At 37.6% G+C, this 24,560-nt stretch overlaps 1 protein-coding gene across 2 annotated transcripts in view; it reads left to right on the top strand.

Annotated features, from left to right (window-relative positions):
* Positions 1-18,642, top strand: part of IA-2 (tyrosine phosphatase IA-2) — a 462,789-nt gene extending 444,147 nt beyond the window's left edge. For both annotated transcript variants that reach the window (XM_090374031.1, XM_090374023.1), the window contains 6 exons: positions 496-615; positions 7,379-7,545; positions 10,720-10,773; positions 13,831-13,895; positions 16,867-16,940; positions 17,592-18,642. In XM_090374031.1, the coding sequence (XP_090230157.1) occupies positions 496-615; positions 7,379-7,545; positions 10,720-10,773; positions 13,831-13,895; positions 16,867-16,940; positions 17,592-17,663 (552 nt within the window). In that variant the 3' untranslated portion in view covers positions 17,664-18,642. The remainder of the gene's footprint in view (positions 1-495; positions 616-7,378; positions 7,546-10,719; positions 10,774-13,830; positions 13,896-16,866; positions 16,941-17,591) is intronic.
* The last annotated feature ends 5,918 nt before the right edge of the window (positions 18,643-24,560 follow it).

The following is a 24,560-nucleotide window of genomic DNA, read 5'->3' as shown; positions in this document are numbered from 1 at the left end:
AGTGGGTAATAATTTTTCCTCCTTTCTAGTTCACTGTTTTTTTTGTTTGAATTTGCGATCATTCATAGTTGGAAGGGGGGGGAGTAGCTGACCATGTAATAGGGGTGCGCAGAGATCCAACTACAATCCATCAAGGAGCATATTCCAGTCTTAGCGTGAAAATTTAAGTGTCGTTTAAGTGTCTGCACTATTTCACCCTTATTGGGTCTCATCATTCGAGTATCTGGAATAATAAACGAAACTAATATTACAGCAATCTAATGTTGTTTTCTTAGCAAATTATTAGCGTTCTGGAAAATTAGAGTCATTAAGAAGTTTCTTTTTTTGCCTGTGATGTGTAAGTGTATATCATTTTGATATTTCGGCTGACATTTTTATGCTCATAATGGTCCCAAGTGTTATCTCCACAGAATGCATCTAAAACGATGCAATGTAATAAATGATTTAACACGTTGCAAAGATAGCCGCTTAATGATCTTTTAATTATTCGTACAGATGATATGGGAACAAGGAAGCGTCGTGATAGTCATGCTGACTCGCCTAATGGAGAACGGAGTTGCCATGTGTCACCGTTACTGGCCGGAAGAGGGCAGTGAAGTCTATCATATCTATGAGGTAAGACAATTTATTAAATACCTACTCTGATTGCAATTACGTTTGCATTTAAAAACAAATCATAATGAAACACATTAACAATGGAAAGCGTGGATTTTTAAGCGAGATCCCGCAGTAAATTTACTCTGTGCATTGTTGCCACTTTTTAAAACGATCTTTTGGCAAATTCATTCTGCGCATTGTTGCCGCTTTTTAAAATGATCTTTTGGCGGTCGTATTCTTTTAAAACAATGGCTAAAACTGGAAGCCATCGCTTAAAACTCCCACGACTGTAACTGACGTAAGTGCCGACTGTAATCTTGCTCGGTTGACAAGGTCTAATTAAAATTATGAACTACCACAGCCTCAAATGAGAACGTAATAAACATATTTTTCTTCCTGTGCTCGCTATAAAACTACCTGAGAATAGAGAATCTGATTGTGGTGTTTAGTCCCTTTTGAGACTACTTTAAGGGTCCCCCGCCTGCACTATAGGGCGAGAATGAGTGGAAAATGCGGCCAATTTAACTTGCGGGCTTTTAAAGTGTTCCTATGATTTATGAAGCGGGGCCGCCTTTAACACAGTTTATGAGCTATTAAACGTCTTTATTATCACAGAGGGAATCGTGTGGCCACGTCGCAGGGGTCGATTGCAACGCTTCTGTACAATGTGCAGAGAACCTGCGGTAGAAGTGTGAGAGAGAACGCCTTTTCGGTTGTAATTGAAACTGCGGTTCGGTGTGAAACACAATCTTCCTCTCCCCTCCTCATCCCCTACCTCTCTTTCTCTTCATTCCCCCGAAGATAAATGGCTCTGTGAAGGAGTCGCTTCCGGTTTTAATTCTACGCGACATAAAACTATGGCTGGTGTGAAAGAGCTCGCAGCAAACGACATCAGACTTGGAGGATATTTGCGGTTTGTACCGCTTCCGCTGCCAGCGGCCAGTGCTAAATGGCGATTGTTTCGCTGTCAAAGTGGTGGGGAAATTTGCGCAGTCTCTATCCTGGACATCTTTTTAACGAAAAGGGAATTTGTGATACCACTTTAAGGGAATATATTTCCAGGCGAAAAAGCACAGCAAAGCTGATTAAAATATAACCGCACATTACTTCTTTTTTAATGTAAATTTTTTGTCCACTTGCATGTAACTGCAATGGGAAAATAAGAACATTGTGCTAGATCTACTTTCAGTTTTTATGATATTGCGGATTAAAGATTTAAATAAGCCAATAAAAGTCTGCAACCGTAGCACCCGGCAGAAAACCTAACTAAACGCAGGCCGGCGTAAGGTGTGCTGATTTGCCTTTTCATTAACTTGCTAACCTCACCTTTGCTTTTTTTTTTTTTTTTTTTTTTTTTCATTCCCACCTACTCGAAACTTTTGTAGTCTGACGGAAAAGAAATCGTATACATCCTAGAACCCAGTGAGCCAGAAGGCTGTCTGTTTGTATTACAAACTCCTATGTGTAATATTCTGGACCTTGAGGCTTGTCAGACATTCTTTCAGGTATAACAAACTAGGGTTGCTACCTTGCAGTTTTAAACCCTAGCAGTTTTTAAATGATATTCAGATGACACATGTGAGTCAAGTGTAGAATTCGTTCCAGTCTGGTCGTTTTGTGGTAACCAAATCCTCCCTCTACTTGCACTGCTAATAACCCTGGATATACCTCTCTCGTGCAAGTCCTGAACTTCTGCAGCTGGTATAGTGGAAGGGACCACTTAGGTGTGAAACAACGAAGCAGGAATCGAGGTGTGGCGTCGACACCACACAGATTAACGCAATACTGGGTGGTAGATGACTCTCGACCGGTGTAATACTACCACCTTTGCTTATTAGAAGACCGAAATAGGGAAATTCACATTTAGTCTCCAGAGCAAAGCTCTGTCAACCTCCACTGTCTCTTCTACTATGCAGAATGATTGTCTTTTGAAGTTATGATAGGCATCATGACGAAACCCAATCTTCCACATGGTACAGACCTAAAACGGTGCTAGCACGCAGGCCGCTACATACTCTACCGAACTTATTGGTAACTCTCTAGGAGGTATGCGGATCAGTTAGTGTATAATCTCTCTACTCTACCAAAAAGTAGTGAATGGAGAGAGTTCGAGTAGTATGAATGCGGGGGGGGACCATGTTGTATCAAGGAGCGGAGTATATTCTTGCTGTGTGTACGCCATATCCAAAAATTTCATTACTTCACAACATGGCCCCTCCTCTAGTTTTATTTTACTGCTAATTAATAATTAATACTTAATTCATAATTAATACAGTATGAATAGTCGAACAAACTTAACTGCGAAAAGACCTAAACTTCCTCGTTTGTTTCACAAATATGTGATGTGCATTACCACTTACTTTTTCTGACAGGATCCCAATTATCGGTTGATTCAACCACTGCTCATCTCAGTTGGCCTAATTATTCGCTCCAAAGGTGGTACGTGTGCATATGCCCGCTCAGATATTTCCTATCAGAGACTTAGCAATTTGGAATCACTCCATTTCGATCTTCTCTGGCTTAAAATCTCTCTATCCCATTCTGCCAAACTTATCTGTTGCCCCTGTCAACCTCCCACTTCTTCTAATCACTTGGAACTCTTTGGCTGGAGAAATAAGAGTTTCTTTGAAACTTAACATTCTACAAACTAACTTTCCTAACAATGAGGTGATTTTAATATTCACTGCTGTAGGCGGCTTCCGTTTTCTAGTCACACGACCCAGTTGGTAGAGTTGCTGAAGTTTTTACAATTACTATTGACCTCGCATAGATTGTTCATTTACCAACTGGAATACCAGACAATCCCAACCTTTTTCCACATGAACAGCCCTTCAAAGTACTCATAAAGGTGAATGGTCTGTAATCACCTCAGATCATACCTGCTGATGGTCTCCTCTCTAATGGAAACTTTCCCTTGTGGCTATTCTCACCCTCGTGCTTTGTTGCATTACAAATTGCGATGATCTGAGGGATTTCTATTCTTCTTTTAGTTGGATTACTGTTTTGAATCTGCAGATGTCAATGTTTGCTCAGATCGTGCCGGTGAAATTATTCTTGTAGTTCTGAAATCCTTTATTCCACATTCCACCCAAGTCATCCACAATGCAATTACGATATATTCCATTTTAAAATCTGGTCCTTTATCTAAAACTTGATTTTCCACTAAATGTGCTAAGGCTCTTCAAGACAAGAATGTTGCACATCGAAATTGGCTGGAATCCAAATATTCAGCTTCATTTTCTCCCTACACTAAAGCTCGAAACAATTGTAAAACAGTTATTATTCAGTTCAAAGTATATTTTGAACACACTAAGAGTAAAAAACTTGCTTCTTGCACAAACAGTTAATTGAATATTCTGGTCTCTTGCCAAGACTTTTGGCCATCTATATTTCCACCTCTGTTAAAACGTGATGGTTGTGTTGCCTCCTCAGGTAAAGATAATGCTGAAGCTATGTTCAACAGACTCAAGGCATCAGCAATAAAGAGATACACCGATACTACCTTGTCTAAAGGAAAAGCGCCATACTCATCAAGACACAGTTGCATTAATTCAAATCTTGATCTAGATAACTGGATGAACTACATTTCAAGATTCAAAACCAAGTCCGCTTCTGCCGAAATCCCTCTCCAAAACTCTCAATTTGCTGCTACTGATGACCTCTCCATAATTTCCATCACAAGACAGCAACTGATATATGCAATTAACTCCCTGCGTCCATCTAGTACCGCAGGCTGTGATAAGATACCTCATTTCATAATTAAATGCCTTAGCCCCTATATCCTAGATGCATTACTCTCAATCTACAACTCAGTTCTTTCCACACGAGTTTTCCCTGCTCAGTGGAATGAATACTCTGTGAGGCCACTACCTAAGGTTAAAGCACCAACAAGCCTAAAAGATTTCAGACCAATATCAACTTCTTCCACCCTCCTGAAACTTCTAGAAAAGGCACTTCTTCCAGCATTAAACAAACAGCTGATGCCACAGAAGCTGAAACAGTTCCATTTCGCAGTCGAAAATAGATCCACCATAACAAACCTCATGGCCGCACAGATATCAATTCTTCAAGCCTTCGAAAATAAATCTGAATTAGCTATAGTGTACGCCGATATTGAAGCTGCTTTTGACAGTCTAGACGTCACAGCCCTTCTCAGTCTTCTACAATTCTTCTTCAGGATTAATGGAGACCTTCTAGCTTTCCTCACCGCCTTATTGAAGAATAGAAGTGTCCACCTCACTTTGAAGAAGACCCACTTTACAAGAAAAATCAATGCAGGAGTCCCACAAGGTGGTGTCCTGTCTGGCCTTCTTTTCTCAGCCATTCTGATTCCTTTTATGCGTCTTCGTGATGATGCTATAATATATGCCGACGATATAAAGTTTCTGACCTTAATCCCACCGTCTGCAGACCCAATGGCAATTACGTCTTCCATCACAGAGAATTTGACCGACCTTTCAACTTACTTGAAGATGTTTGAATTAAACCTTAACCCTTCAAAATCTGCAATAATGATATACTCATTGAAACACCAACCAACAATAATTCAACCTTCAGTTTTAGGTACTCTCATCCCAGTAGTTACCTGCTATAAGGATCTCGGTATCTATTTTGATCCGAAGCTGAAATTTAATGTTCACACGGAATACCTCCGGAAGCGATTTAACACCCTACGCTGGAGAGCGAAACAACACCTACTTCATTCTAATGATGCCGCAACCACTACCAGATATCTTCAAGCCACTGTTTATCCGGCTATTTTATATGCAGCTGAGATCTGGGCATCTGCGTCGCCCTCTCTTCAAAAACCGGTGTTCTCGTGTGAATACTGGACCCTGAAATGGGCCACAAATAAGCATCGCCGACCCCCTCAATTGAGAACAACTGACATGGCTGAGCAGCTAAATGTACCCAGGCTTCCGAGGTTAATTGACAGCAGGCGTTTAATGACCTCAGTAAAAATGTACACAGGAGTGATAAACGCCCCAAACATCTGGGATTTCTGTCAGTGGCACAATCCTCCGCCATCCTTGAGGTCAGAGCCCACACTAACCTTCAAATACAACCGGCTGAAACTGTGTAGTCGGTTCTTACCTGCCCAGGCACTCCCCAAAATTCAGGCACTGCTCCGTCTTGGAGTCGACCTACAAAAAATGGCTACCGACTACAAATACCGTCACATGCTCCTCGAGTGGATTACATCGGTGGAACTGGGATAACTTCCTCCATATGACGTTCAGTCCTCATATTTTCATGTTTAATTTGTGTAACTAATAATTTCCATGTAATGGTAAAAAAATGTTTTGCCAATTAATCTCAATATTATAATGTAAAACTCCTGGCCATGTCGCCGTGATGAGTATTATTGTCTCTAGTACATGTCCTGTACTTATCAGCAATAAAGAATTTATATAATTACTAGCATCGTACAATTTCTTCTAACTCTTGTATTAGCGATATTGGTACTACTATTACCATTACACTCCACTCAGTGCCTTCTGTGGTCATCCGTAAAAGGGATGTCAGAAGAATTTTGAACAATACTGATACTAGGAAACTCAGTTCCTAACATCATTTTCCCACTTTTCTTACAACTTGTCCTTCTGAGCCTATTCTGTGTCGCCTTTCTTTACACTTTCCTATTCCATTGGTGTTTTTCCTTCTGCCTGGAAATTTGTTCATATTTGTTTTTTTTTTTTTTTTTTTTTAATATCCAGATAGGTCTTTAGCAGAATGTCAGATCCCTCCCGTGCACATTATAATTATCGTTCCATTGAACTTACCTCTACTCTTTATATAATCTATGAGTAGACAGGTAAGTTCCATTGAGCTTACTTGTCTACTCCTAGATTATCTCGAAATTTCCATCTGATCAATGACCCGACAGTATGATTCCGTAAATGTCGATCAACTGGTGATATATTGACTTATGTTGCTCATCTGTGGACAATAAATCAGGAAGCCATTGTGTGCTAGTGTCGTGAGCGCTTTTGCTGCACCAGGTTGCACTTAGTAATCTTTGAAATGGCAACCCTTCAGATTTTTTTTACCCTTAGAAAAGTAAAATATCACATAATGTGAGATCTCATGAGTAAGGTGAACTCATTTTATGTTCAGAGAAGGGAGGTTTAACTAAAATTGACCTCTATGAAGAAGCATTTTCATGCAGAAAAATCCAATCTCCTTGGTCCCGTTTCTCCAATCTTACGGTTCGAATTTGAAGTGGACGTTTCCTTTGTGGTAAAAACAAATTGCAGCAACTGATGTTTACGACTATCTCCAAAACGTTTATACCACTTATATATTGTGGTATTTCATCGAATCCTCACCATTTTCTTGCAGCTTTCAAACTAGTGTATCGAACATAACATGACATACTTCCAGGAACTTTTTAATGTACTTTTAAACATCTGAACTTTGTTTTTATTTACTTTCCAAAAGTGGAAAGCGGATTTATGAGATTATCGCAGCTGTCTTCTACGAGAAGAAAAACGTTTGCAATTAGATCCACACTAGATTTATAGTGCGTTTTACCAGGAGGGGACGTTTTTATTTCGACGATAATTTTGGAATTTGATTAAAATGGTCTCCATTGTTTCTGCTTAGAATTGTTGAAAGATAAATTCGACATACGTTTCTGAGACATGAGGAGGAACCGGAAAACTGATGCTGTTATTCTAATCATAGTAACAAGCATTAATTTTAAAATATTACCATAAAAATGCACTTCTCAATAAACAGTGAAACTGATCGCAATCCTTAATCCCCAAACTATCTCTAGGTCCACCTGGTATCGGAACACATCTGGTGTGATGATTACCTTGTACGAAGTTTCTATCTGAAGAACTTGAAGACCAGCGAGACAAGGACTGTAACTCAGTTTCATTTCTTGTCGTGGCCGGATAACGGGGTTCCAAGTTCCACAAAGGCGTTGTTGGAGTTCCGAAGGTACGTCTTTACTAATACAACATTAAAAATATCATCGTAAATAGTTTTATTCATTTCCTTCACCCATTAATTGAATGTTATGATTCGTACGGATAGATGGAATAATATAGTCATTAAATAGGACCACATCGTCAGAGAAATTGTGAGACCTTACTGTGCAGAGTACTTCTTGACGTAATCATTCAATTTCAATGCAGTTTATAAATCTTCTAAAATGTGTCTTCGAGCTTATCACTCATAACATTTCTATACGGATATAGTTCACAAATTCTCTATAGGTCAGGTAAAAGATATTAACCTTTCTAATCTCTGTCTTACTGATTATTAAACCTTTTGCTTTAATTTGCAAATTTAAAACATGCTTTTAAGCCTTTTGCACCCTGACTCTTCGAGAAGCTGGAAGGCTATCAAGCTGCACCACCTCTCTACTCCTGCCTTCTAACACTATGCTCATCTTCTCTAACTAACTTCCCCTTCTTGGTCATCATTTTTGTGATTGGTGCAATTGTGATGTTGAACAAATTGCATAGTCACAAAAGTGATGGCTGTGTCGTGGGCTTCACTGCATTGCTCTGGTGAGTACTAACCTGCATCCTTCTCTTTGCAGCTTACAATGATCTTTTAACCATTTTTCTATAGCTATCAATAATCGTCTGATCTGATGGAGGAGATGTTACGCCAAACGGAAGAATACAGACTATGATGAAGCTCTCGGGAACCTGGACGTGGTGGATGGCTAGACTTATCTTAACTGACTGAACTGTTTCGGATTTAGTATATGGTGTCTATAAACTGCGTGTTGGCTTCTCCAGGATCTAGATTGATCATATGCAGAATATCTTATATATTCCGAGATATTTCTGTTGCCTTGTCCAAAAGTGATTTTTTACTCTTCGTACAAGATGATTCTATGAGTCATCATGAAAGCAAACGACGTCGTGTCAGTGGCTGAAAAATCGTCCAGCGTGCAACTTATACTCGGACAATGTCACAAAACTAATCCCAATAAGTGGAAGCGCTACATTGGTTAGAGAAGCCTCGTTAAATACAATTGGCGTACTTTTAACGGAAACTCAGGTATAGCCGTCCAACCCCATCTTTGAAGCTGTCATCACCAAGCACGATGAACATTGGAAACAGCCTTCAGACGTCATAGTGTATTTTCCCAGCCGCATGTATATCCACAATTGTATATTCTTCGCATTCCTCAAAGTTACCTGACAATCCACATTAGCTAGAAGAACCTTAGCCCTAATAATTAATTAAACACAGACTAAATACTACGAAATCTTCCCTAGCACCTTAGATGAATTACATTCTCTAAACGCACTGCGCTACCTTCATATTAAGTAAATCAAACCCATCAGGATTATTCCCATTATATATTTTTTTTCTCACCGCGAACCGTTTTTTGAAGTGCCTAACATTTTATAAACGTATCATTATTATTATTCATTTCATTTCAACGTAGTCTTATCATTCACATAACGGACATCTCACTTTAAGGTGCACCATCAGAAAGAGGACAGTTTTGGGCAACCACAGTTCAGTAACGGCGCAAAAATCGGTGTTCATACAACAAATATCCCACTCTAATTAGAGAAGATTCAAAATTCCGTTAATAATTAAGAATCGGAGTAACTACTTTGGATTTCTTCACCCCGCTCCAATATACAACTGATAGTTAACCCCTTATAAATAAATATACATTAATTTCCTCGCTGCCTAATTTACAATCATTTCATTCTGGATGCATATTTGCAAGTAACGTTCATATTCAGGTCTCATACGGGTAAAAATGGACAAAGCAGAGTATGGAAGTGAATTAAACTCCCACTGGGCGCACAGAATAACAGAGATCAAATCATTAAAACAAATCACAGATTTAATTGAAGTATGCAAAGTTCTACGGTTCAAGTATGATTCAATCTAGCAGTTAATGGAGCAAACATGTGATCACCTGGCATTGGTTCTAAATTAGTATGCAGTAATCAAGCCAGATGACAGAAATACCGTAAAATTGCTGTTTATGTATGTTAATTATAAATTACATATATAACTTTTTAATTTCTAGCTGAGATTTCAAAGTTTGCTCTTTTAATGGAGTACCCAGATTTGCACAAGTACAAATTCGATTTAGTATTTAGTTTTGCTTTAAAAAAGCAAAACCAATCAGAATACCCAGATGCCTGATAGCAAAATCTTACAAAATCTCATTACGGCATCAAAATAAAAGTTTTTTTCTAGATAGAAATTATATTAGAGACTGATCGATTACAACAGCCAGATTAACAGTTATAGGGTTATGTCACATATGTCTTCTATAACTGTTGGGTTTAACTTGTTTTTGTTTGTATAAATCGATCGGTAGAGATCTAGAAACACAGAGCTTAACGTGCAATTTTTACAGAAGCAATTAAGTAATTTCCTTAATTTTTCCTATGAAGAACAACTAGTACTTCATTTTCTACTCCCATCATCTTTGTGGACTTCCGCCGGACTAAGTTGAACTTGTTAATCTTTCTGTTGCAAACCAGCTTGGGTTTATGTAGAGAGTGAACAGGTCTTGGATTACTCGAGATTCGCCGTGTTTTATTTGCAACCAAAAAGAAAGCGCCGTTTGTGCAGATACAAACCACCAACAAACGAAATTCCATGTTATTGCTACTATAGGTTAAAGAACACATTAAAGTATTTATCATCTTCCAGAATACCCAATACTTCGAATATATATTACTTAGTTTAACCTGGAATATCCACTATTTAAAAAGACAAGTAACTTTTGGGCATTAAAAAAATAAGAGCAAAGCTCAGCACGAAAATATATGTAAACACGCGATGGACACTATCTAGAAATTGTATTTCGGTGGCGAAGACGTTGTACTGTCAGAAGTGGGATCCATTTTAGAGAAACTTTAAAATATCAGATGTTTAACTTTTTTTTCTGTAATGGAGATAATTAACTTTAATATACTATCGAAAAATGTACAGATATACAATACAGTGTGAAAGGATTATTGTAAATTGTATTAATTTTACTTCATTGGCATATATTTTTATCCTACAAGTGATGCAATGCTTTGGTAATAATTTTCTGACCAACATGTGGAAGCAAATCAACGTCATAAATCCTTCGTGTAATTGTTTTAATTGAAATTCTTTTACCCTTCTTAGGAAAGTGAATAAGTCATACAGAGGGAGATCTTGCCCGATTGTGGTGCACTGCAGGTAAGATCCCTTTACGTTGGTGTCATTGTAATCTACAAGATTGCCAAAACAGTTGCAAGGATCTGATAAACGAATCCAGGTTTAAAAACATACAAATGGTGGAATTTACCAGAATCCCTTTGTTTTTTTTTAAAACTTCAATTAATGAAATGAAGCCTTGCAACTGTTTCAGTTACATTAATGAACTTTATTGCCAATCTTGTAGACCCTGTAATAAGAAAAAATTGTTTTACTTTATCTGAAATTATGTACAGGAAGTCCTCATGGTTCGGTAATTGCTTTTCTAGAACTGGTGTATGTGCGTAAAAAGGATAACTGTTCTTTAAGATTATTAAAAGTAAAGTATAAGAATATTACTAAATATAAAAACAACTGGCGGGGCTTAACCCCCCACTTCACTCCATGTGACGTCTTTCCTCTCTATCACACAATTCTTGTTCTCAAGTTGCCGACTGTTTTTCTCCTTAGTATAAACTTCATGAAATGTAAGCTGTAAATAAGAAAAAAATAAACTTTATTAGAAAACCTATTAATAATAGTAAGACGAGTAAAAAAAACATTGAAAATAATTCAGTAATTCTCAATAAATACACAAAGCAAACTGATTTAATAGCAATATGACCACCGTGAGCTATCAGAGACCGTGGTATGCACGTGATGAACGAGGACTTCCTGGATATTTACATTTTAATAAGCTCATAAACCAGTAATGTTTTCAACGTTTATTATTTATTTATAGACAATAAATCATTCGATTCAAGATTGTTTTTATTTAATGGAAAGTTAAGCCAGGCCGTGAGGAGTGGCTGTGTCTAAAAAAATTTAGATCCAACTCGGCTTAGCTTGAATGAGCACTGATAAGTTACTCAGATTACTGATAAAGATGCAACTGTGCAGCTCTGTTCAATGCATACAAAGAGCCAATTTAAAAACTCTCACTGACGCCTTTTAATGCGAATTCAGACTCCCATAATTTATTATAAAAAAGTCACCAACCAAGACTATGTACTGACAACCGATAACATTTTATACGTAACTCTCCATGTTTCTGATATAGAAAGAACAGAGAGGAATAATACAAACCGTACACCTAGAGTTGGTTATTTCTCCGCGGCAGAGATTAATATGTGTACTTTAAACGAAGAATAATTTTGATTGGACATTCCGAAGCCTTAAGATTTATTGGTTTCCAGCGACACTAGCGAACATTTCCGCTGAAAAGCCAAAGTAACATCCGAGGTCTCCCAGACCTTCCGACAAAACGCTCAAAGTCATTAAAAGTTCGCTATTTTTTTTAAGCCTAAAACTTTTTATAGAAATTGAAGAAATCTTCGGGGCAGCAATTCATCACATTGACAGAGAATTACTTCTCTATCGGCACGGACTCAAATGAATGAGGCTTTGAGAGTCGTGACGTTTGGCAGTCTGTAGATTGATAAAAGGTCAAATATAATCCTTAAAGAGAATGGCTGTTGGTGAGAGAGTGAAAAGTATACAATTTCATTTCCGACAACTCGAAGATCAGAAAAAAAAATCAAGTTTATTATCGAACTGACTGTTCGTTTAAGAGCCACAACTGAAAGAAGTGAGCTTAGAGTTTCGGAAACGTACACTGCCTTTGAAAAAGTATCTAGCACTGTAGTATTCGGTTCAAAGATGCTGCCTGTAAAATATATGCCTAATAGATGTTTATCTTTTCGATTTTAACTGGTAGTGACTGTATGTTAAACGTTTTAGAAAAGTCTGCAGTGTGACTGGAGTCCACGAGTGGTCAGGAGCGGGAGTGCAGTAGTATACCGGGGTTCAAGCCCCTGACTGGGTTGACTTGGCATATTATGGCCTTGTTGCCATTGGACCAGCGTGGCAGATTATGGTCCATTTCCCTCATCACGAATTGTTGAGGAGGCTTCCATCTTGCAGTTTACCTTTTTCTTTTATTGGAACTGGAGTATCTATCTTCAATCCAAGTAATATTGTAGTTACCTTGAGCAACAGGAGACTTTTGTACACCGCCCAAGCTAATTTCATAAAAAAAATTGGGTTGGAGTGACACGATCAGATTCCACACTTTGTGAATCAGTTTCTGCCCACCGGGTAGGCCAGAACTAGTAAGATACTGTTAATTCTATAAGATGATCTGCATACAACCAACTTATATTCATCAAACATGTTCGAACTCGTTAATTTCAATATGCGTTTTGAGATTTAGCGTAGGACGAAGGGAGTGTAATAAAGACTTTAACCAAAGAATAAATTTAAAATTATTTTAAAACGGTCTGCTTCCTTTAGGCAAAGACTTTTCATTGAGGTAAAAATCCATTATTATTAGCATTCCAGTGAAAATTAATAATGACGTTCAATGTTCTCTTTTAAGCGCTTAGCAGAATTTAACGAAAGCGAAAGAACCATTCCTCCCCCTCCCCAATAAGCAATGCGCACAATACCCGAAAACTATTTAAGTGATCCCCAGAACTTTATCTTTTGTCGTAAAACCTTCTAGTGAGCTCAATGAACCGTGTTATAAATATGATTTATTAAGTTATACCTATAGGTATAAACTACGCGCTACATAATGCAAGAACGTTTTCGTTAATAGCCGCACGCCTGCCTTCTCCCCGAAAATGGATGGGGCTTTCAACATACATAGGATGGAGGCTTTGTCTTCTCAATTTTCTATTCCCCCCGCACATAACATTAAGTGCTTTGGCTATAGCAGCCTAACACTTCATCAGAGCCCAAGCACTCGCACTACATTTCGTCTTCTCTCTCCATTGTAGTCTATATTACGCCACTTAGAGCCTTAGCAGCGAAGGGTAGTGTCTGTTATTGATGACCTCGCTTACTTCCGACACAGTTAGGGGGTAACATCACGAACCAGTCGGATCAATGGAGATCTAACTGACCATTATTGCAGGTAGGGCCCATTTGTGGTCATTAGTTCAAAGGCTAACGCAAACGGTGGAGGCTTAGGAAGGGAAGAACGTATTTATGTTGAAAAATGACCATTGTATTGCTTCTGATGGCTGTTTCTTCTTTTTTTTTCCCCTTTCTTTATAGTGACGGCATTGGGCGAACGGGAACCTATTGTCTCATCGATATGGTCTTGAACAGGATGGCTAAAGGTAAGACCTCTTTTCTTCTATCCTCCTTAGACGTAAATGGTGTTTTCCGTCAAGAAAAATTACCCATAATGTCAGAGTTAATTAAATAATAGGCCACAGCTGTAGTAACGTTCAATTGATATAAACTTCCATTGTTTAAAAGCTCTTGGGAGACATCGTCGTACATCCAAATTCTCTGCTGCCAATACCAGCGCCCCCTGTTAACGTATTTAAAACAAAATATTAAATCTCAATTAAGTTGTTCGTGATTTTGAATTTACAAATACGGCAGCGCGTGTGTCTATTGAGAGCAAAATGAAGTAAGATGTTAATTTTACGAAGTTTAATCAAATCCAATTAAACTTCGGATGGCATCCAATTAGAATAAATAATTAAGACTTCCGAGTCATCTATTAAGAAGAGGCAAAGATTTATCAACAATGTTGCCCCAAAAAATACTAACTTGTTCCATCTCTATTAGGCAGAGATAGGAGTCGCTTGAAAATTTGTTAATTAGGCCTTCGTAATTGCATCTCCTCAGTTAATTAAAGATTTGCAGAAAACTAATTATCAAAAACTCTTTAAACATGGAAGGTTGTGGATTTCTTCTCGACTTCCTACAAATGGTAATGGGCTCAGATATATTTACATTCGATAGATTAAAGAAGGGCGAAAGGAAAAGTCATACGGAAGAGAATGAATGAGACAGCATATAATGTGAGTGGGTTTGAACTTTTGGCAAAATTTTGGTAATACGGCAACCAGGTTGATAACTGGTACCTGTGCCCTTTTTATATGTAATTTCAACCCCTGTATGAAAGATCTGAAACTGTTTAAGCTAGAGTTATGTCCATGAATTCCCCTAACTTCAACTTATATTTGAAATTAGTTCCCGGCAATATTCCACATCGATAGCAACTGTTGGTTCTTTTAATGATATAGATGTACTTTGCAATCCTTACCAACCTTTTGTTTAAACTACACTAAGTATGGAGATCGAATCAGTGAAAATAGCCAGCAACTCTTCTTAAACATTCCGTGATCTTTTTCAAATATCCCAAAATTCAACGACAGACGTCATTAACTTGGACCGGGCACCGAAGAGTTGGAGCTTTGCCTTTTTCGATAAAGAGTTTTAAAGTAATGGAAAATATAAGAACTGATAGCCAGCAGCCCCTTAAGAGAAATAAGGGAGTACAAGGATATGAGTTTATTGCTAAACAGCAACCCAATCTGTGGAAAACATACAGTAAACCCTCGATATAACGGACCAGACAAATAATAATACAGTAATGTACATATTAATCTTGACCATATATATTTTTTTTTAGGTTATACAAAACTCCAATGTTATTAAAAATTAATAATAATTACCTATTTCCATTATTGTTTTGATAATCAAAGAAACCACGCACTCTTAAAAACATTATGAATCAGTTGCGTAGTTTACTTCACAGATTTTTTTTTCTGACTGGTTATTTAACCACTTTGTCCCTGATGTGAGGCGCTTCCAGACAAATGTTCTGAAAATTTCCCCCAATAATGTAAAGGCATTGTTGCTTCTTGACAACGCCCCTGCTCATCCTAGTGCTGAGAAGTTAGTTAGCAAGGATGACAGAATTAAATGTCTTTTTTTTGCCTCCTAATGCAACTTCAGTTATTCAGCCAATGGATCAGGGAATAATTGCAGGCTGTATAAGAAGTAATGGTTGTGTTGGAGGGTGCAGAAGGAGATAAGAGGAGCCAGGACACTTCAGAATCTTCAAGCCTACGCTGTTGAAGTTGTACAATTTTAAATGATTTTCGGCGCACCCTTGTAAATGCTAGCTACCAAGTCCTCACTGAAGAAGAAAATGTGGACGAGGTTCAACATGGCAAGGCAGGGGAAGAAGAAAACACTGAGGAAAAGCAAATTACACCGTCTGAAATGAGAAATCTCATGGACATCATCTGACCCTGAAATTGTCCCTTACTATGAACATTTTCGGCAGTTCAGGGCGATCATTATTAAGAAGCAACTGAAGTTGGACGCTTTCTTTAAGCGAATTTCACCTCCAACTGCTTGTATATCAAGGGTCTACAATCAAAGAGATGACACCAGTGCCTCCATTTGTGAACATTTCAGAATAATCTGAAGCTGAGGATTCCCCCTGACCTCTACCTTCAGATACTGAATAACGACTACTGTACTACTACCACTATGGTCACGGCAAAATACTCTTCAACTACACTGTCTAAAAGGTGAATAAATATTACATATTCTTTATTATAATTTTATATTGTATTAAAGCTTTTTTTTTTACATTAAGAACAATAAAAAATTCCCCCCAGGTTACATTCGATTTAACGGACGCCCCTTCTCTCCTATTAGTCCGTTAAATCGAGGGTTTACTATACTCCAGTCGACTGGATCCATGGATTAGTCCTAATATCTACTTACAGAATGCTTTTAAGGGACCACATCTGAGGAAGTTATGGACGAACCCCCGAATATTTTATTAATGATCTGCCCTTAACTGCTTCCCTTTTCATATACCACTCCATCTCTGATTGTCGTTTTAAACTAAACACTTCAAAAAGTTTATAGAATATTCTACGTTGGTAGTTGCTGACAGGCATGGGACGTTAAGCAACAGTAATGGAAGAATCTACTAAGGTCGTGTTCCCATAATGCCTATATTATAAATGTGGTATAGCAATGGGACGCTGGAATTCAACTCTCCATTCTAGAATATAGTACGGTATTTATTTTTTAATATGTTAGGTTGTTGAAATAACTACTGTGCACTGTATTTTAATTCATCAATACTTTTCCAATTTAAATGTAGAATGATAGTACTGCAATTATTTCATATTTACGCAGTATAAGAGTTCATTGAGACCTCATAGTTAATTGAATTTGCAATAAAAATAACATGATTGTTTATTATTAATGCATGACAGGACTGGTAAATGGGTATTAACAACTTCATAATTACTCTCTTCTGAACAGGAGCTAAAGAGATCGACATTGCTGCAACTTTGGAGCACATCCGAGATCAGCGAGGAGGAATGGTGAAAACAAAGGTAAGAAGGAATTGATATTTTTTTAATATAATATTACTTCAATCTTTCGGAATTATTGAATAATCATATTAAAATTTTAATTCCAAAAGATCAATATTAGTATTTAGAGGGATGGTACCGACCGAAATTTCACCATCCAAATCAACGAATTTATTTAAATTGGAAAAGTGTCCACTGAAGTTGAGGTTTACAGAGAAAGAATAGTTATGAAAACATAATACCAACGGTGCTTGGTTATAATTCTGCTGTGTGAAATCAATTTTTCTTTGACTCGACAGTATGTCCCTAACCAGCTTCTTTCTGTTATATTTTGGAGAAATTGTCTAGATATTTACTCAGATTTTATATGCAGTTGGGGGAGGCTTTAATTAGCCATCCAGCATGCTGGATGGCTAATTAAAGCCTTCCCTCAACTACATATAAAATCTGAGTAAATGTCTATATCATATGAATGATCAGTGTTGGTATTATAAGTAAATTATAGCTTTAAACTGAAGCGGAAACATATTCACAGCATGCGCATGTTATGTGAGATCCGAAAGGCATCATGGCGAGGGGCATAGTTAAAGAAAACATTGAATTTTATATTTGTACATCAACTGGTGTTCTTACTTGATACAAGAGTGAATTTTCGTCTTCCTTTCTTTCTAGGCCCAGTTTGAATTCGTGCTAATGGCAGTTGCTGAGGAGGTCCATGCTATTCTCAAAGCCCTTTCCCAGTAATCCCCTTCTCGACCAAGGCAACGGAGACCTGATATCATTACCTGCTCTTAGGCACCCGGATGTACCACAAAAAACCGAATTCCATTTCGTACGATTTTGATGTTCAGAAATAAAAAAAAAACGAATAAATGTAGAAAAACTAAAGTAGGTTTATGCACAAAGAAAAAAATATTCCTAATGGTAATGCAATGCCCTAAATTTATTGACAAAAATGGGCAATGCTTGTGTACCTGTTACAGTGAACACGGCAAGCGACGACAGCCAGATCTCTTTCCTCGATAAATATCGTTATTTATCTCTGTTATAAATAGAACCTTTCTGCTCCTCATATACGTTATATATCTGCACGAACACTACACACCATTTATTCCCTCATCTAGTAATCCCTCACCATAATGCAAACCGTTTTATGTGATATCCCTTTTGCTATGCTTCTGTTGTATCGATGTCCTATTGCATGAAACTCAGGGCCAACACATTTCAAGCTTGCTTCACGAGCCGGGAGATGAATTATTCGCCAGTCCTGCTTTGAGTTCATTTCGGTGCTTTTGACGGAAATATCACTTAAAAAAAGGTGCGTCCTACGGTACTATAATAATGGCATTGAGTGGGGGTGTAGCGAGTACCAACATCTTCGAAAAGCATTCTCTCTCTCGTTTCCGTTGCCCTGGCAACAGAACGTGGCGGACGTCGGAGAGCGGTTTACGCTTGTTACAATACAAATCCTCAAATACCTAACTCTCTTGGGCCCCCTTTGGAGGACCTTAAACATGCCAGTGGGAATCACAAAAGATATATGAATCCCGAACACGTCCTTTATCCCACCTTGGGCCCTGCCCCCGATAGACATTAATGCCTCCTTTGTAAATAAACAGACCTTGCGAGATGTGCGTTCCATGTCTAAAAAGGTTCACTCAGATAAATGTATTAGGGTGTTTCAAATTGGAGGATCATTATGCGTGCGCTTTCTTAAAAAAAAAAGAAATTATATTATAATAGATACGCATTTTAATGGCTACGTGGATTTTTCCACGGATAGACGCTTTCATCAAAAATGGGCAATACTAAAGAAAAGAGTTCGCTACAAATTGAGACTCTGTAGGGTTGAATTAATACGTTCAAGCTTCTTAAATGGCAGAATTTGTTTAATAAAACGACCCCGGGTCTTAGGATGGCCGTAAATTTCGTTTAGTACTTGGTGTTGATATAAATTTTATATTTTCCCATGGATTGAGTAGCCCTCAGAATGTTTTATTGTTTCGTACACAGGCTAAGCAAGGTGGGAACTGTTTCTTTACACTTCTCCTCCATTAAACATTCTTAACTCAATGGAGAGTGAACCAAGCACAAATAAAGCACCTTCCTTTTCCATTTTAATCACTGAAGTGAAAGTTTTTGCATCTAATTTCTACCCAATTCTAACATCTTTAACAAATGTAAACTATAATTGCGCACGTTGTTAAAATAAATTTCGAAGTGGCACCATCTTTTGTTAAGGATTAGCAACTGTGGGGTATTCTAAATTTATCTAATATTTGACTTACATATCTTTTTAATAATAAAGGCTAAAGATTAATAGTGTCATTTTAATTTATGCACGAGGTGGCGACTTTCTTTTACCAATGGCTGTTACTTCGGGATTTCATCTCAGCTCTTCCATGCAAAGAAATATGTACAGAATAAAGTTTATAGATATATAAGATACTTAAAATAGAGATAATTTATATAAAATATATATCTATTGCTTGTTGGTTGTGTATTGTTAGATAAAGTACAAAGCAAACGGGTCGAAAAGTATGCATATTTAAGTTCCTGCAAAACCTTCACCAAATTTTAATTATTTGAATGATGAAATCAATCAAGACCAGCTCAGGTAATGTGACATCTAGAATCACATCCCACTATCCTTCAAAATAAGATAATTTTCTATTTTTAGCTTTGGTGAGGAGGGCATCACTCCTCCACAAAGCAAGCATAATTGTAAACCCTGTAGCTATCTATTGCCACTAAAAGTACTCAACATAAATTTAAAAATATAAAACCTGGTTTGTCGAAACTGCAGCTATATATAGTATATATCCAAGCTACGATTTTGTTAATTTACATTTTTAGTCGTAGGATGGAGATCACAGAATGTGTGTACACATAGATTTAATGGATATTTGGGGGGAATAAATTCTGTTACTCCCCTACGACCAAGGCTGTAAATGAAACCACATATTTGTATGTATAATAAGTTCTTGTTTATCCATAAAAAACTGAGTGTATAAAGCCAGTAATCGTGTAATAAATTCGGTTTTAAAAAATGCCAAATATGTGTTATGATCAAAGCTAATGCTTAAATCTTTCTGTACAAAGCGTTTGATTTTTTTGTTCTTCTTTTTCATTTAAATAAAATAGTTTTATAGAGTCGTCGTCTTGAAGAAAACGGCGTCCAGGTGGAGATACTTGTTATTTGTCTCGCGATGATCGAAGTCCATGAATGTGTGAGTGTGTGTATATATTATGACTTCGGAAATTAAGAGCCTTGTATTCTAAACTAACTCTCGGGAAAAAAACATCCTACTTCGTTGCAGGCAAAAGAGAGTCTATTTTCATCCTCCTCGCTATTTTTGTGGCCCATTGAAAAAAAAATGGTGTTTCTGTACCTTGGAAGTGTCGCAATAAACATGAGCATGTTTGCCCCTGAATTGTTTTATTCACTGAATTCTACATTAGTCAAAGTACACGATTTTAAACTCTCGAATACAAGTTAGTCAGATTCCTACCTGGGTTTGAAGATAATTCACTATTGCAACGAAAGAAACTTCCTGATCTTTATTCCTTTGCTGTATGGAAGGGACCAGCAACCATCTTTCGAATATAATCAAGTAATGTAAATTTAGAAAGCTATCATGACTTCATTATTAAAAAATAAAAACGGAACTTTTTACATTCTGTTCTTTAGTAAATGCTGACGAACCTAAATTAATTACAACACTGCTTACGTTTACTAATTAACAAAGCAAACTTAGATTCATTATTCCCGGCTTATTTAAAGAATCCAAGTTTTTAATTTAAAAGCAACAACGTTCCTCTAATTAAAAAACAGAACTTCCTAAGTAATCTGCCAATTTCTTTCTGCGATGATTTTAAATGCTCGAGACATGTAGTCCCCTAAAGGTACAAGAAAAATTATAACCGCCCAAGACAATGTTTCCTGTCTCGAGTAAACATACTGGACTTGAGTAGGTATTTAAAATTTCGTTTCTCAAAATTAGAGTGCATAAGCAAGTACCATACTGATTTTTTATTCAAATAAAATTATAAATCAAAATTCGTTAGGCTGTCTATTGTGTTTCATTAGTGGTAGACAGTTGTACTCCGAACTATTTAAGAAACCTTAATGTATTATTGAGGTTTGTTTAAAAACTCTTTCTCGTATGTGATCGTAATTGAGCATAAAACAAGTTCACGGAACTCTTTTCCTAAGGAAGCACAGTTTTCTTCTTTGGATGAAGAGCCAAAAGGATAGATGTTACAGGGCTTATTTGTATTTCATAAAATGGTGTTAATTTAAAACTGAATCGCCCACCAATTAATGCTATCACTTTTAACTTTCTTTGTGTTATCTTCTGAACCTTCCATCACCAGAACGAGTAGTATCAAAGACTGGTTCTACCTGACCTTCGCATAAAATTGCTTAATCCTAAATAATTTCCACCCTCTGCACATCTTTAATCTATTTGGTGGGTTTTTTTTTTTTTTTATGGACAAAAAAAATCCTGGAAACTAGATACTGGTTAGGTAAAGTAAAACCTAAACTATAACACGATAATGCCGACTTACTGTACGCTAATTGGTTATTAGCTGTAGTGACGTGTTCTACCAGATTATCACCATATATTTCTCATGAATGATTACAGATTTCGGACTAGCAAAGAATAGGAAATAACCATAGTAATACTTGTACGGAAAAAAACAACAGGCAGCTCATGGTCACTAACGCTATTGGTGCGAGACTTAGACCATATTATATCTGAAACTCCAGTGGTCGGAGGGGGAATCGAACGCTGAACTTCCCTTAATTTAATAGTTACTAAGGGTCCTTTTGCTTTTTTCAGGTAAAAAATAGCTAATCGCAGCAATTCTTTCTTGATATTTATGCAGAACACCTTTCTGGAAGGTGAGCCAAAGAAGCAGCAACCACCCCCCCCCCCCACTTGAAGGCCCTCGATGAACTGGAAGAAAAATATGAAACGTGTCAGCATAGATGTCGACATTTCATTTTAGAGGACGAGAGGGAAGACTGAAACAGTCCCTGCTAGACGTATTCAAGTGATGAGCCACCCAAGGAAAATCGAGAAAAAAAAAAAAACTGCGCAAATTTTTTCCTTGCATTTCTGAAACCATTAATAAGCAACGTATTGTAAATATTACTGCCCGGCTTCAAGATGGCCCGCCATCTCAAAGATTCATCTAAATGACGATAACTTGCCTTCCTCAATACTGGAGATGTGGCTGTTAACTGGTTTGAAGTTTTCTATGTGGAAGAACCAAGTATCAATTGACTCAACTGGACTCTCTGGGGAGATTTTTCCCAGCAAATACTGTGAATTATTTTAATAATTTAAATATAGATCCAGAGAAAACTATGTATAGGACAGAAATCTTTGGTGATGTGTACCGGCAGGTGCAAATATAATAAGAAGACTAATTTATATAATAATATTTAGCATTTAAAAATTAATTCATTAACCACATACTCTGTGTTTTTTTTTTCATCTCCAAATATTGTAAATATGCTTGTAAATACTGATAAAATGTAACCACACCCTCGAGCCACGTGCTGTCTATGGGTGTCTCGAAAGAGTAATAAAGCAGAGGTCCCCAACATTTCCTAGCCTGTGAATCAAATTCAAAATATCTGGAGGGTTTCCATAGGATATTTTTCAATGATAATTAGAATAAAAAGAAATTTTTATCAGGTATGCGTCTGCAGTCTTCAAGAGGCGCTGGTATCATATCTCCACGTCTGATCCAATAAATGAGACATCCAGACCAGACGTTCTGGAACCACTCTTGTCTCTCCTTTTACCTGCTCTTCCCTTATCACTGGCCACAAACAGAACTGAATGAACACCCAACTGGACATCCTCGTCATAGGAATGATGGCACTGATGTGAAAGCACCATCAGACAAGTCTCCAGTGAATCAACTGATGACTCCTCATCCTTTTACACTAAGCATTTTTCTATGCTCTGTCTTCGCCTTGGAGGTGCTTTCCTCTCTGCACTCTAGCTATTGTAAGACGACAGGGGCTAGCCGGGTGGGTAAAGTACCTACCTAGCAATCCAAAGGTCTCGGGCTTGGATCAAAGTACTGCAAAAACCTTGGGAGGTGCATTATGGCCACAGAAGCCGATGCGCCAACAACTACCAAAAAAAAAAGACGACAGGTGATTTTCAACTGTCCCTGGTCCGGCTCCCCGTGCCGTGAACGGATGCTAGGAGTTACTTTTCTGGTGATTGTGCCGCCTCTCTGTAACTAAGAGACCAGTCGAACAACACACTACTCACACCAACTAGCTTTGTGAATTTGTGGAAAACCACAGGAAGCGCCTAACAAATACACTACGTCCACTTACAGAATTGTTAGCAAATAATGTCTGCTGCATTAGACAACACTTTTCTACTAAATGTTACAACGGATATTTTCTCTGACCCCGTGAGCCACACGCAGTTCGCGAACTACATGTAGCTCAGAACTTCGTGACCTAAAGGATGTCAGGCACGCCACAAATGATAAAGCGGTGATCACTGAAAAGCTATGCGTAGGTCTCTTTATCTGAAAGTACGGCAAATTGGAGCTAAGAAAGACCAAAAAAACTTTTTTTTTTTTCTTGGTAGACTGTAGAACAAAATCTGAATAGCAATATTTCCTTCGATTTGTTTTATTAAATATTAATTTATTGCATATTATAGTAAGCCCTCGCAGCACATGGCTAGGGACAGATGACTTCGTATAGAGGAAATAAAACTATGCATTAAGTTGCCAATTACGAGCTTGGTTGAAAGCATGCTGTTGTTGGCTATATTTGGTGAATCGCTTGCAGAAGTTATCAACTTTGGAAGAAGCATAATCCCAGACTCGTTGATGAACTGTTTCAGTCGACATAAAGTATTGTATGGAGAAAAAGAAGTTTGCAATTGAAACATTCGAATTTTAAGGGCAGTGATTAAATAAATCAGGTGTAGAGATCACCTTTATCGGCAAAAGAAATTCCTCACTCCCCTTAAAATTGGGAATGACTTCAGAAAAATGTTCATTTTGCAATGCTGATCATCAAAAATAGTATGAAGAATAAATTAGAGAATACCTTTAAATACGGCTGGAAACCATCCAGTTTCTCTTAAGATGAGCCTTGATGTGTTTGTTCAATTTAATGCATTGTTTCTACTTGGTAAGTTACTTAGGAAATGTTGGAATGCATTTGACACAGACAATTTTTCTGCATAACGGACGGTAAGTAACTAAAGATTTTTACAGTGGCAAGAAAAGTAGAAGGTAAACAGAATCAAAGCTGGCGAACTCCGTGGAATAATACAGCACATTGTGTCTTAACGTTACCATCAGGAATTTATTTTGAACTTTGCCACTTCGGATATCAGAAGTGGCAAAGTTCAATTCGCTGGTTATATGTTGTCATTTGGCTTTTAGGAGCATTAGCAACTAAGGGGATATGCGGTGGTCATTCCCTAACCTTTCCGTATTTGGTGGACACGGGCTCGAACCCCGGTCTAATCAAGAAGCGTGTGCTGCGCCCGCTGGTTTGGCTAGACAACATGCAACGCATAAGCTTTTCTCAATTGCAGTAATCAATCCGGTTATACAAAGTTGGATTGGGCACTCTTTTGT

This window comes from Mastigoproctus giganteus, chromosome 1 (assembly GCF_048544385.1).
Source record: "Mastigoproctus giganteus isolate SK-2022 chromosome 1, ASM4854438v1, whole genome shotgun sequence".
Classification (NCBI taxonomy): Eukaryota; Metazoa; Arthropoda; class Arachnida; order Uropygi; family Thelyphonidae; genus Mastigoproctus; species Mastigoproctus giganteus.
This window is presented reverse-complemented; position numbering and strand designations above follow the sequence as displayed.